General features: G+C 37.2%; 1 protein-coding gene across 2 annotated transcripts; it reads left to right on the top strand.

The window, feature by feature from the left end:
* On the top strand, positions 1 to 4,802 carry LOC116188923 (putative disease resistance protein At4g19050). Of its 2 annotated transcripts, XM_031518375.1 has the most exons (3): positions 1 to 155; positions 1,752 to 4,200; positions 4,418 to 4,802. In XM_031518375.1, exon 2 carries the CDS (start codon positions 1,765 to 1,767, stop codon positions 4,180 to 4,182), a length of 2,418 nt encoding a protein of 805 aa, XP_031374235.1. In that variant the 5' UTR covers positions 1 to 155; positions 1,752 to 1,764; the 3' UTR covers positions 4,183 to 4,200; positions 4,418 to 4,802. The 2 variants fall into 2 exon arrangements, with proteins under 2 accessions (XP_031374235.1, XP_031374234.1); XM_031518374.1 differs by lacking the exon at positions 4,418 to 4,802 and having other exon boundaries at positions 1,752 to 4,410.
* The last annotated feature ends 7,507 nt before the right edge of the window (positions 4,803 to 12,309 follow it).

Here is a 12,309-nt window from a genome sequence, read left to right as displayed (position 1 = left end):
GAATAATAATAAAGAAAGACTCGGTGCAGGTCAAGCTTATTTGAACAGTGGTGGGTGGGGTTGAGGATCCCCACTGCAACAAGCAGAAAGCTTTCAGTTCATCCCTCTTGCGCACGGAGAATCATCAGAGAAGGTCATCCCAAAGCCATTCTCAGGTGACTCTGATCTTCATCTTTCTTGATTTTCTGCCCGTAGTTGGAATCTTGTTTATTGTTGTTGATGATACTGTATGGACTAGAAGATGGGCGATCGGTATTCGGTATGAAATCGGGAGTCTGAGCATTTCGGCATTTAGATAAGGTGTTCTTGCTGATGAATCCTATTGATTCTTGCTGGTGGAAGAGGAATGCATTGATGGGTTCTAAAGTTGCAGTAGATATTGAATGTGTTAATGGGTTCTTAGATCGCATCTAGATAAGGTGTTGCTTGTTCATTTTATAAAGTATCCCCAGCCACTGCCGGCTTGCCGCAGTTTGACTGCTCCAGGACTTCGAGAAAAACTAAGTTAATGGGCAGAGCTATTCTCTTTTAAGCGAAGGAGGCCTCGTGTGGCCTCTCAAGGCCAAGGATAGCCGCGCTGTGTTCGTGACTTGGCCTTACCATGGTTTAGCCAAGAGCCGTCATAGTTTGCAGGGGGAAAAAAGGATAGTAAGGATCTAGATTAGGCTCATGGCTATGTTCAATTTGCCTTTGGAATTGGAATGAAGCTGATTGGAAACAAAATGCCCACTTCCCCAATTCTGTTTAGGTTGACATATGGTTGGGAGTTCGTTACATTCTTACTGTTTAGATAATACGGTTAGAATGTGGCCAAAAGCCCACATCAAGCTTTCCAGCAGTAGTCCACATCAAGGACGATATCATCCTGGCCTTGAATAAAAGCCCTTAAAGGCTGTATCTTGCCTTGACAGTCGCGGTTGAGGACATGACCTGTCATGCCAAGGACCGTTGAAAAAAAACTGAAATAATGGAAGCTTCTCGACCTTGAGTCAAAGTCAACTGAGACTCATGTAGCCATTGTGAGATCACGGTGCCCTGTAATGGGGCCACAGGAGGCTGGACAGACAGGAGAGGAAATATGTAACTCTAGCTATCCTTCTTTTCAATCTGTGCATTCACTCTACAAAGTCAAAATAGGATATTAGAAACTTGAGGGATTTGCAATCCCTTCTTGGAGTAGCTTGCATGCACTTAGGTATCCAATTACATTGAACTCAAGATGTTAGTTTCTCTGGCCTCTTTGGGGCCTATATATGTAAGACATAATATATATGCATAAGAATTTCGTAGATGGTCGCAAAACATGGTGAGATAAGATATTCATTTTTGCGTTGAATTTACTGTTAATGTAGTTTTCAGTATTGCCGATATCAATATAATAAGTCTAAGATTTGTTAGATTATCATCATCACCAGTTATTAGATAAAAATTCTTATGTCCAAGGCGCTCTCTCTCTCTTGCATTGTCAGTAAAGTTTACCATAGATAAGCTTATTCTCAACATAAAAGATCTTAAGGATGAAATAGTGGAGAGAATCAAAAGCTAAAAAGATGCATATTCTTTCCAGATCATGCACTTTGATTACTTGCCAAGAATAAAGGTGCTTAATGGTTCTCACTCATAGATATAGTAAACATGCTTCTCAAGGGGCTAATTGTTGCAATGTACATTACTCCGTACCTTTCGATGTTGGAGAGATGCTACAGATATACTTATTCAAGATTGCTAATATTATCAATTTAAATGTGCAGCCACTGTCTCGCAATGGCCCAGCCTGTCGAAGATACTGTAAAGAAAATTTTAAACCATTTCGGGGAGCACCATGTATCAAAGGTTGTCCTTGCTGGAGATGCTGGAGCCGGGAAAACCTGGGTGGCGAGAAAGGTTTGTGAATCTGCGTTGAAAGAGGAGTTATCTTATGGGTCTATTTGGATAGTACCAGCAGACTATTCCGAGAAAAAATATCAGCTGTCTCTGCTATCTTGCGATGAGGAGTGGGATGACGATGAGGATAGTGAAGAGGTGAAGGAGAATGAGGACATGGAGCGAGAAGCCTTGAAGACAAGGATTCTTGACAAGCTTGAGAAAATGAGAACTGGAAAACCTAAAAACCAAGCTCGCAAAACTGTCAAGGGGATACAAGGGGAGACGGAGCTCGGACATGAAGCTGCAGCAGGAAAGTTTAGATATCTTGTTGTGGTTCTTGATAATATTACTGAGGGGGAGGAGGAGAGCATTGTGCCTGAATTGAAAAAGATCCTTCATTCAAATTTTCTGAAGATGCTTATCACCCGTAAAGAATCAACAGACAGCAATGCAGGTGCTGCCTGTGAGAGCAAAGGGGATGCTATTCAACCTGATGATACAAAGGCAATTCGATTGGAGCCCTTAAGTTCCAGTGATGCATTAATCCTGTTGCAAGGACGGGTCAAGACTGAAGTTTCTGACAATCAGATGTTGGAAGCCATTGCTGAGAAAGCCTTGGGTTTGCCGGCTGGAATCATTTTGGTGGCAGAGGCGTTAAAGCATATTCGCCTGGAGGATGGGGTTCGGGCATTTGAGATTGCAATGGACGATGTAGCTAATTTGAAAGGGGATGACATCACAGCAGTTCTGCAGTTTGCATACGACATGCTGCCGGAAGGTGTCACTCGCAGCTGCTATTGGCTTAGCAGGCAACTGTTTCTCTCTCGTGCTGCAGTCCACTTCAATGAGCTGATAACTTACTGGATACTGGAGGGTTGTTTTGACAACCACAATCTCCTTGAGAAGGCCTACGAGGAAGGTCACCGTATCCTTATGGATCTCAAGGATCGGGGTATGCTAAAACAGCATGGCAATTATGTGTACATGGAGAGGGCCATGTTGAAATTGCCTGATGAGCGACGGAATGGGTTCAGCGGTGCTGCAAAGCTGAGATTGGCTGATGTGCTGAGTAATGGTCTAGGGAGGATTACTTTGGCAGATGGCATGATCAGGACAGTTTGCAGGGATAAAGAAAATAAAGGAATGTCCACGCTTATAATCGAAGGAGGTCGTCTTTGCAAGGAAGTCTCTCAAGAATTTTTCAAATCCATGAAAGGGCTCAAATTCCTGGCCATTTTGAACCCCATGTTTGAATATCTGCCCCCAGGGTTGACTGAATTGGAGGATCTGCAGGTGCTTGTTCTGAGAGGCTGTCAGCATTTGAAGAAAGTGGATGAGATTTGTAAACTAACCAAGTTATCAGTTCTAGAAATATCAGGTGCCTCTTTGTTGCTCCATATTGATGAAGATTTTTTTAAGGGCATGGCAAACCTTAAAACCGTCAACCTCTCAAGTCTCAACACTAGATTTGTGCCCGGTTCTCTTTTCAATCGGGATGCAGTACGCTTCCTCATCCTCAGAGAATGCCCAACATTTTATGAACTGCCGAGCTTGAGGAACATGAGGAAGCTGGAGATGGTCGACCTGTGTGGGTCTGCCTCGTTTGAAAGACTTTCAGATGGGAACATTAATAACCTTACAGACCTGAAGACCCTAAATTTTTCTGAAACAAAAGTTAGAAACTTGCCAATATTGGGCAAACTTGCAGGCCTCACTCGGATTTTGTTGAGTGACTGCCTATGGTTGACAATGATCCGTTCCTTGGGTGGAATGACTAACCTTGAAGTGCTTGATATTTCCGGCTCAATGAACATAAAGGATCTCAACAGTGCTCAACTGCTACAGAAGCCTCGCTTCAGGATCCTTGATCTTTCGAGGACTGGTATAAACTCTTTGCCTTCAAGCATCAGCAACCTGTCCCACTTTCATCTAAGCGGCTGTTCTGAGCTTGAAAAATTTCCATCCACGAAGGCATTCCATAACCTTGTGTCCCTGGACCTTTCCGGTTCTGTTAATTTGGTTGAAATTGGAGATGAATCATTTGCGCATCTCAAAGTCCTGCGCCATCTCAACCTTTCAGAGACTGAGATTACACGACTTCCTTCACTATCTGACCTCGTGGAACTTCGTGAGCTCTTGCTAAGGGGCTGCAAAAAACTGACTCAGCTACGCGGCCTGTCCCCACTGGAGAAGCTGGAGGTCCTGGATCTTTCTGGCTGCTGTGATCTGAGGATTGGTCCACCGGAATCCTTCAGCTGCATGTCTCGCCTCAAGAAGCTTTATCTCTCTGGCACCAAAATTGATGACTACATTTAATGGTGGCTAATTCGGAAGGTATCCATTGTCCAGCTAAGCTTTATTGTGTGTGTAAAAGTTGATCAGCTTTATTCTGGGCATTCTTGATGTATTGCTGTAGATTCAGTTTCCGTGTGTGTGTAATCCAAAGTCGAAAACCTCTGAAAATACATGTTCTTGCTTGAATTCTTCAACATGTATAAGACTTGCTTCTGTTGTGATAATGAATCTGATGCTTTATTATGGCTTTGCATAGGGCCATGCTCTTCCCTACGTCATACTCTGACTGGAAATTCATGAACTGTGAGTCTATGGGCATTTCTACTCTTGGAATTCACTTTGGTGTTTTGCATAGTGTCACCATTACTTCTCTTGGAGCCTTCACCGATTCAGTTTAATCAAAGATGAAAGGTCTGCCTGGATTGCGTGACCTTGATCGGTAAATCAGGAGAAGCAGAACCATGTTTTAGGATTCTCTATTTGCTTTTGGTGATTGCTTGGAGTGACTATAGACACCGGGGAAGTGCATATGCAGGTTGATCCGTAGGTTCGAAAAGAATCTTCACGGGCAGCCTGCAAGGTAAGTGAGAGTTGGCATCCTCTATTCTCCATACTAATATTAAAGATAAGCATTCGATCAAGATTTCAAAAGTCTAATCGTAGAAGTATTAAAATAAACCACGTGTGCATGAAAAATTGAAGAACTTTTGTGGTAGCAATAATTTTTAAAGACAGACAATTTATGTGTTGTACCTTTATTATGAATAACATCACACAAAATATAATATAGATAACACGACAATCCATATATATATATAAATATAATATGATTTGATTTGCTTTTTGAAAAGCAAATATATATTACATCACTTCTATGAAAATATGATTTAGGGGGCGTTTGGTTCGAGTATTGTTAGACTATAAGGATTGTGAATATTAAAGGAAAAACTTAACTAGGAAAACCTTTTTTCCAAGATTATAGGCCCAGATGTGAGATTATTGTGTTATATTGAATTACGAGGAATGTGAGTAATAATATAATTTACGCTTTATTTTTACAGAGATAAATATGGGTCTCACGATCGTAATCTCTCTTATAATCTAACAATTCAACATGTTTTGAATGCAAAGCCTTTATCAACAACAATTGTATAGCTCTAACTCGTGAAAGTAATTACAATGGTTAGTTTTACAGTTAAATCTTGTAAAATATGACGTAAAGTTCAAACTATGTAACGACCCGACCCAATTTATAGAAATGGCCTAGCAAACTTGCCAAGGAGCCCAACCATTTGACCAAAATGCTTTAGCCCATATTACTAGTAATTCTATATGTTGGTCTTTATTAACCACCTCATTAATCCCTTCTCCCATTGTGGAATTTCGGGGGTGTTACAATATCCCCCACTCAAAGTCTTGACGTTCTTGTCAAGCTACTCAAGCAAATCATATTCAGATCCAGGACACTTCACCAGACATGTGGAATTCTAGAGGGGGTTCCTACAGTTCAAGAGGCGAGTCCCACCTAGTCCGTTTGGTTTAGAACTTTATCCACATAGCACTTTGTTCCCACATAGCACTTCGTTCCCACACTTCCGGCCGATATACTGCTCTGATACCATTTGTAAAAACCCTATAAGCTCTATCTCTCTAAAGACTTGGAGAACCATGCTAGAAACATCACGGATAATCTATAAGCAAGACGGAGAGTTTACCAAACGATGAAAACAACGTTCCTAAGGTCGTGAGACCTCTAACTAACGTTCTAAGCCTCTGCCTCACCAAAAAAAAAGAAAAAGCCTCTGTCTCTTTTGTCACCAGGTCACCTTCGTGTCTCTCTGTCTTCTCTCTGACTCTTCTCCTTCCTTCTGCTCACTGTGTCTCGGCTGCAGAGTAGAGAGAGAGAAAATGAGCTGTTGAAATGAACTTATGGCCTTCCAATGCTGTCATTGAACGTTCATGGGCATTTCCTCCCTTTCCGTTTTAGAATACGTTTCTGGAAATGTTTAATGCCTTCTTGATATTTTCTTTGGCGATTCTCCAGTTGGCCCCCAAATTTTTTTTTTGTTTCTCGAATTGTTCCTTCCATATTTAGCTTGTAACCCTTAAGGTTTTGGGTTATTACGAACTTTACAATGTAAAGTTCTCATTTTGCATAGAAACAAAAAGCTCCTTAATTTATTTTTTGAAAGGCAATCATGATTTTAGGTGATTTGTTTTATCTAGATCTTCTCATAATATATTTATGATTTTTCAAATATTAAAAAAATGAGAAAATAATGATTGATTCCATAGATCTATATCTATGTATTCTAAAAATCTATTTTATAAAAAAGAAAGTTAAAAACTCGAGAAAATAATGATCGGTCTTTCAAATCTATATTTTTATGTTTGAAAAAATTTAAGAGGTAAAATTAAAAATTTATTTTCTAAAAAGTTCAAAAACCGAGAAACTAACGATCAATCCCAAAATCTATATTTATATGCTTTAAAAAATTCAAAAATAAAAATGAAAAAAATTATTTTAAAAGAAACCTATAAAAATCAAGAAAATAATGAATAGTTCGTATTTTAAACAACTATTTACTGTAATGTTCATAAATGGTTCAGAATATTACAAAGATTTGAGCCCTAGGACTGTTTTTCTTTTCTGAATAACCTTTGGACTGTTGATGATGGGACTACTTCGTTGAGTGGTTTGTACAAGTGTTTTTGTTTCACTAATTACGACTATTATGGATACTTCTCGGTAAGGGTCTTGGTATGGGATTAATTGGATGGCAACATCAAATCAGATTATAGAGCAAGATTTGATAAGATTTAAAATTTGTTTTCTAAAAAAAAAAATCCAAAAAACTGAGAAAATTTTATTTAGAAATCAAACATTTTGAGACCTTATGGCTTAAATTTAAAAATCATAAGTTAAATAGTCATTCTCTTAAAAATCTCAAAAGAGCAAGAAAATAAGGATTGTCCAACAAAATATTTTTAAAATTTTAAAAAATAAAAACTAATTTTTTAAATAACTTTAAAAAACCAAGAAAATAATAAATGTTCGCTCAAATATATATATATATATATATATATGTATTTAAAAAAGTTAAGAATTTGTTTTAAAAAACTCAAAAAACTAAGAAATTTTCATTAAGTAACCGAGTATTTTGAGGCTATCTGGATTAGCAAACCATTGCTCTACTCTATATTATATACTGATATTAGAGTTCGTGAATTTCACAGGATAAAATGTGATTTTTTTTGCTAATTTTATTATATAACATATGTGTTATAAATTGTTGAATATAGTATATTTTATATTAAGGGATAATTATGCCATTGGCCCATGGTTTATGCGTTTTGTCAAATATATCATATGCTTTTTTTTATCATATATATTCTATGGTTTACATTTTGCTCGAAATCTATCTCGGTGTTATCTTGTCTGTTAATGAAACGTTAATAGGCTCCAAATCTATCCCATAGTTTTAATTTTTTCCCGAATCTCTCCTATGATTTTAATTATTTTCTCAAAAATATCTCATGGTTTTAATTTTTTTTTTCAAATCTATCTCGGATAAAGGGAGTCACAGTGGCAAGACCGTTTAAACATTGACGGAGATATAATGGCGAGATAGATTTGAAGCAAAATGTAAATCATGTGATATATATGACAAAAAAAAGTATAAGATAGATTTGACAAAACGTTAAACCCTGGACCATATGGGGTAAAAACCCCTATAATTAATAACTAATGTCAATTTAATTTAACGAATAAGAATAAAAATTACATAAAAGAAGTGAAATCAATATATGTCTCGAAAATTAATGTCAAGAGTCAAGACTATGCACAAAAAATTTAAAAAAGATAAATTTCAACCATGATAGGACAAATTGTGGTTTTCAACATTGCCAAGATTAATATAATATCACATCGTATCCTATGGTAATCACATACATAAAGTTGGAGAATCCGAAAATCCTGCAAAAAGTTATGTATGAGAAAAAGTAAAAATTGCAAAATATACCTACAAAAGTCTAATTGTAAACACATATAAGTAAACTCATGTGAGTGCGAAAATTTGAATAACTATAGTGGTAGCAATATTTTCAGAGTCGGATAAATCACAATGTATGTGTGTTGCCTCTTCTATTTATAATGTATTATACAAAATATAATATATATATATATATAACACATCATATCTATAAAAATATGATTTAATTAATTCTTTTAAAAGCAAATACAATCTTGTGTGATTTATTCTATCTAAATCTTTTGATATAATGTTTCTAATTTTAAAAAAATTCAAAAAATAAAAATAATGATCGGTCTCTTAAATTTATATCTACTATGTTTTTAAAAAAATTAAAAATTCATTTTCTAAAAATCTTGAAAATCTGAGAAAATAACTACCTATCCCACAAATCTATATATATATATATATATATATTTTTAAAATATTAAAAAATAAAAGCTAAAATTAAACTTTAAGAAATAAAAAAATCAAGAAAATGATGAACTGTCCCACAAATCTACATCTGGGTATTTTAAAAAAAATTGAAATTCATTTTTTGGAATAAAAAACTCAAATACCGAAGAAACTTCAATTCATAAACCAAGCGTTTTGAGGCCATTTGGCTAGGCTCACCATGGCTCCACTTTATATTATAGTTGTCATAATATAACGTGATTTTTTTGCAAATTTTATTTTATAAAATATATGTTAAAAATTGTTGAAGATAATACTATACAATTGATAACAATATATAATTACATATATAAGCCTAATGGTAATTCAATTCCATGAATATAATAAGAAAATTTTTACATAAAAGAAGGGAAATCAATATAAGTGTTGCAAAAACAAACATTGTCAAGACTATGCATAAAAAATTGAAAACATAAATTCCAACAAGAAGTTGAATTTTTGTCTTCAATGTTGTAAACATTCATGTAATATTATATTTGTCTTAAATTAATCACATACATAAAATTAGAGTGTCAACACCTCATTTTGATCTATTAGCACCAGGGGATGACAAAATCGTCATTTCGATCATCCATCGGAGGACATATTTTTTATTAATTGCCCAAGCATTCATGGATTTTAAACTCGGGGCATTTTTTTAATTTAACTTTAATTTGACATTTTTTAGAAAAAAATGCTACTGGACGTTTTCAGACCTTACACGTGTCAAATTCGAATTTCAAAATCTGGAACAAACTTGAGACTAAAAAATATTTTTTTATAATATCGATCCCTTAATTTTTCTGAACACAATGGTGGTCCCATATTATTTTTTGGATGACCGGTTGAAAAGACTAGAATTTTAGGCTTTACGTATAGCAATTTTGATTTTTTTCAAAATTTGAGTTGATGTTCGGGACTGAAAAGTATTTTTTTCTAAATAATGTCGATTCTTGAATTTTTCTGAACACAACAGTGTTTTCAAATCATTTTTCGGGTGTCTGTTCGAAAAGACGAGAAATTCGAAATTAATCGAGCAATTACAATTGATGTGTGTCATAAGTTCAATATCGATTTGATCAAGATTCGGTCTCCATTGATATAAATTGAAATTCTCATAGAGTCGATTATTTCTTGAATTTCACGATTTCAAAATTCTCATTCCGAAAATGTCGACGGACACCGAGAAATTAAATTTCACAAAACATGCCCGTACGAGGGAATAAAAAAAATGAATAAATGATAAAAAAACAAATGAAAAGAAGGAAAATGTGAAATGGGTGCAGATATTCTGTTGACCGTTGCCCTCTCTGTCCTTTATTTTTCCCGCCTTTTTCGCCCTTTTTTCTTTTCCTTTCCTTCCCTTCTACCAAGCTCTGTAAGGAAAGTCTGTCCAAAGGCAATTGACCCGGTCTTCCATCCCCATCTCCACCGTCTCCTCCGGCTTCCCTCCTTTCCTCCTCTTTTCTTTTTCTTTTCCTCTTTTGCGTCTCTGCCCGGGTTTTCCGCTTCTTTCCTTTTTCTTCTTCTTCTTCTCGGTCACCAGCAAAAGCTCGGTCGCCATTTCTTCCCCTTTGTCTTCTTCTCTGTTCTCTCGACCTCTGCCTTCTCTGCCACCCGGTCCTCTCCTGCTTCCTCTTTTCCATTTTCAGCTTCCACTCCTCTGCAACAAGTAGCCACAGCCCCCCCTTCCACTTCAGACATCGGCAACTCTCCTCCCTCTTTTTCCCTCTCGGTCAAAAATAAGGGCAGCAACCATCACCATCCTCACGGTTTCCTCCCTTTCCTTCTCAGCTACAGCATACACACATATATGACCAGCTCACCTTCTCCTCAGCGTTCTGTGCTGCTGCTCCTGAATTTCCCGCAGCTCGAGTCGAGCTAAGTCGCCTCTTTTCTCGACTTTTCCTGTCTTTCAATCGATCTCCTTTTCCGTTTATCTATTCTATTCCTCTTTTGTTCGCAGGTCGAAGCTTCATCCATCAATCCATTCCGTCGTGGCAGCCTTCCTGTCGAGTTCAATTCTTGCCCTTCTTCCCTTCAAGGTGGGATGCCTCTCTGACCAACAGCCGCGATCAGTCCGTTGATGAGGTCCCCTCATATATAGCTCCGGTGAGTTTACTTAATCGCGGATGCAGTTAATTTTGTTCACCCATGACACGTGATGATTCCTTTATCGATTTCGAGGATGTCTGGCTTGTTTTCGGTGGTGTTTTGCCTAATCTCGATGGTCACGTGTTAGATTGCATGTTTTGGTGTAATGTTTGGTGCATGGCTGATCAGTGGTGGCTGAATTTTGTTTGAATGGAAAGGGTTGACATTGACCTCATGCATTCCTATTTCGGCATAAATGTCTGCATAGTTCAGAGATGTGGGAGATCGTCTTTCATGGTTTGATAAAGAGGCTAAAACTCATTTTTAGAACGATTTACCAATGATCTCAAATCTGGTCCGAGATTCCTCTTTTTTGGTGCATGCTAAATTAGACATGATTTGATGGAAGTATATATGCTTTGTATTGGCCTAGATGTGATCACCAATGCTCGGTTTTCTTCAACCTATTCGAAAATCATGAGGAGGTGAAAACCTTGAGTAAGGTCTTAAGAACAATGTTGCACGCTTCCATAGAACAATCTTGCACGCTTCCATATTCTCTTTGTCCTTCCGCTTTTCCTTGCTTGTTTTGCATGTCACATTGAGCGAGAGGGAAAGGCCAGAGGAGGCGTGAGAAGATCGAAGACCAACACAATGGAGCCTCTGCTTGAGGGATTTTTGAAGCTTTAGGATTTCCTCCCGACGTTGGCTCAGGAGAGGTCTGATCTCTCGAGCTCAGTCTCATGACTAGGACTCATCAAATCGGCTGATCTTTGCTCGTATGATGTTAAGAAAATTTGAATTTAGGACGGAAAGGCACAAGCTGAGTCTACGATTAAATTTCGACCTTTAAAATCGTCACAGGTGATATAAAAACCGACTCGAACACGAACATTGACTTTTAATGAATCGGACTTAAAATTGGTTGTTTGAAGTGAGAATGAACCCGCACGAATTAATCTCATGCTCACTCGGTTTTAAGGATAAAGTCAAATAAACATACCAAAATTGGCTTAATTAATCACTCGGATAGAAAACTGACAAATTAAATTGTTGTGATTGTTATGACCATGATTCGTGTGTTTTGGAATGTTTGAATGTATTTAAATTAAAACCTCACACGGATTTGAATTAATCATGTAAATTCGGTTTATAATTGAATTTAATTCCAGGACGGCCGGGGATTAGAACTCTCATCGAACGGACAATTAATGTCGGCTCGACAGTTCGAAACTCGCAAACCAAAGTATTTGCCAATAAATTTAAATTAATAATTCTACACATGGGGGAATCGAGACGTTTCATTTGGCTAAATAGATCACTCAGTCTTTTAATAAATTACACGAATCGGTCAATAATCTGTAATCGCACTAACAGTTTAAGAACTGTTGGCCATGCTCTTTTAAAAACTCACAATTTCAAAAGTACCGAGACATATGACATGCGTAGCATGGATATCTAAGGAGTATGTGTATCTTGACTTGAGTCTGGACCCGATTTGAGGCGGCTCAAGTTGGGATACACGAGTCCTTCTTGGACCACTTCCGGGCGGAGCGACTGTTTTCTTGGTTCTCTCAGGGTCCTCACT

Source organism: Punica granatum, chromosome 8 (genome assembly GCF_007655135.1).
Source record: "Punica granatum isolate Tunisia-2019 chromosome 8, ASM765513v2, whole genome shotgun sequence".
Taxonomy (NCBI): Eukaryota; Viridiplantae; Streptophyta; class Magnoliopsida; order Myrtales; family Lythraceae; genus Punica; species Punica granatum.
This window is presented reverse-complemented; position numbering and strand designations above follow the sequence as displayed.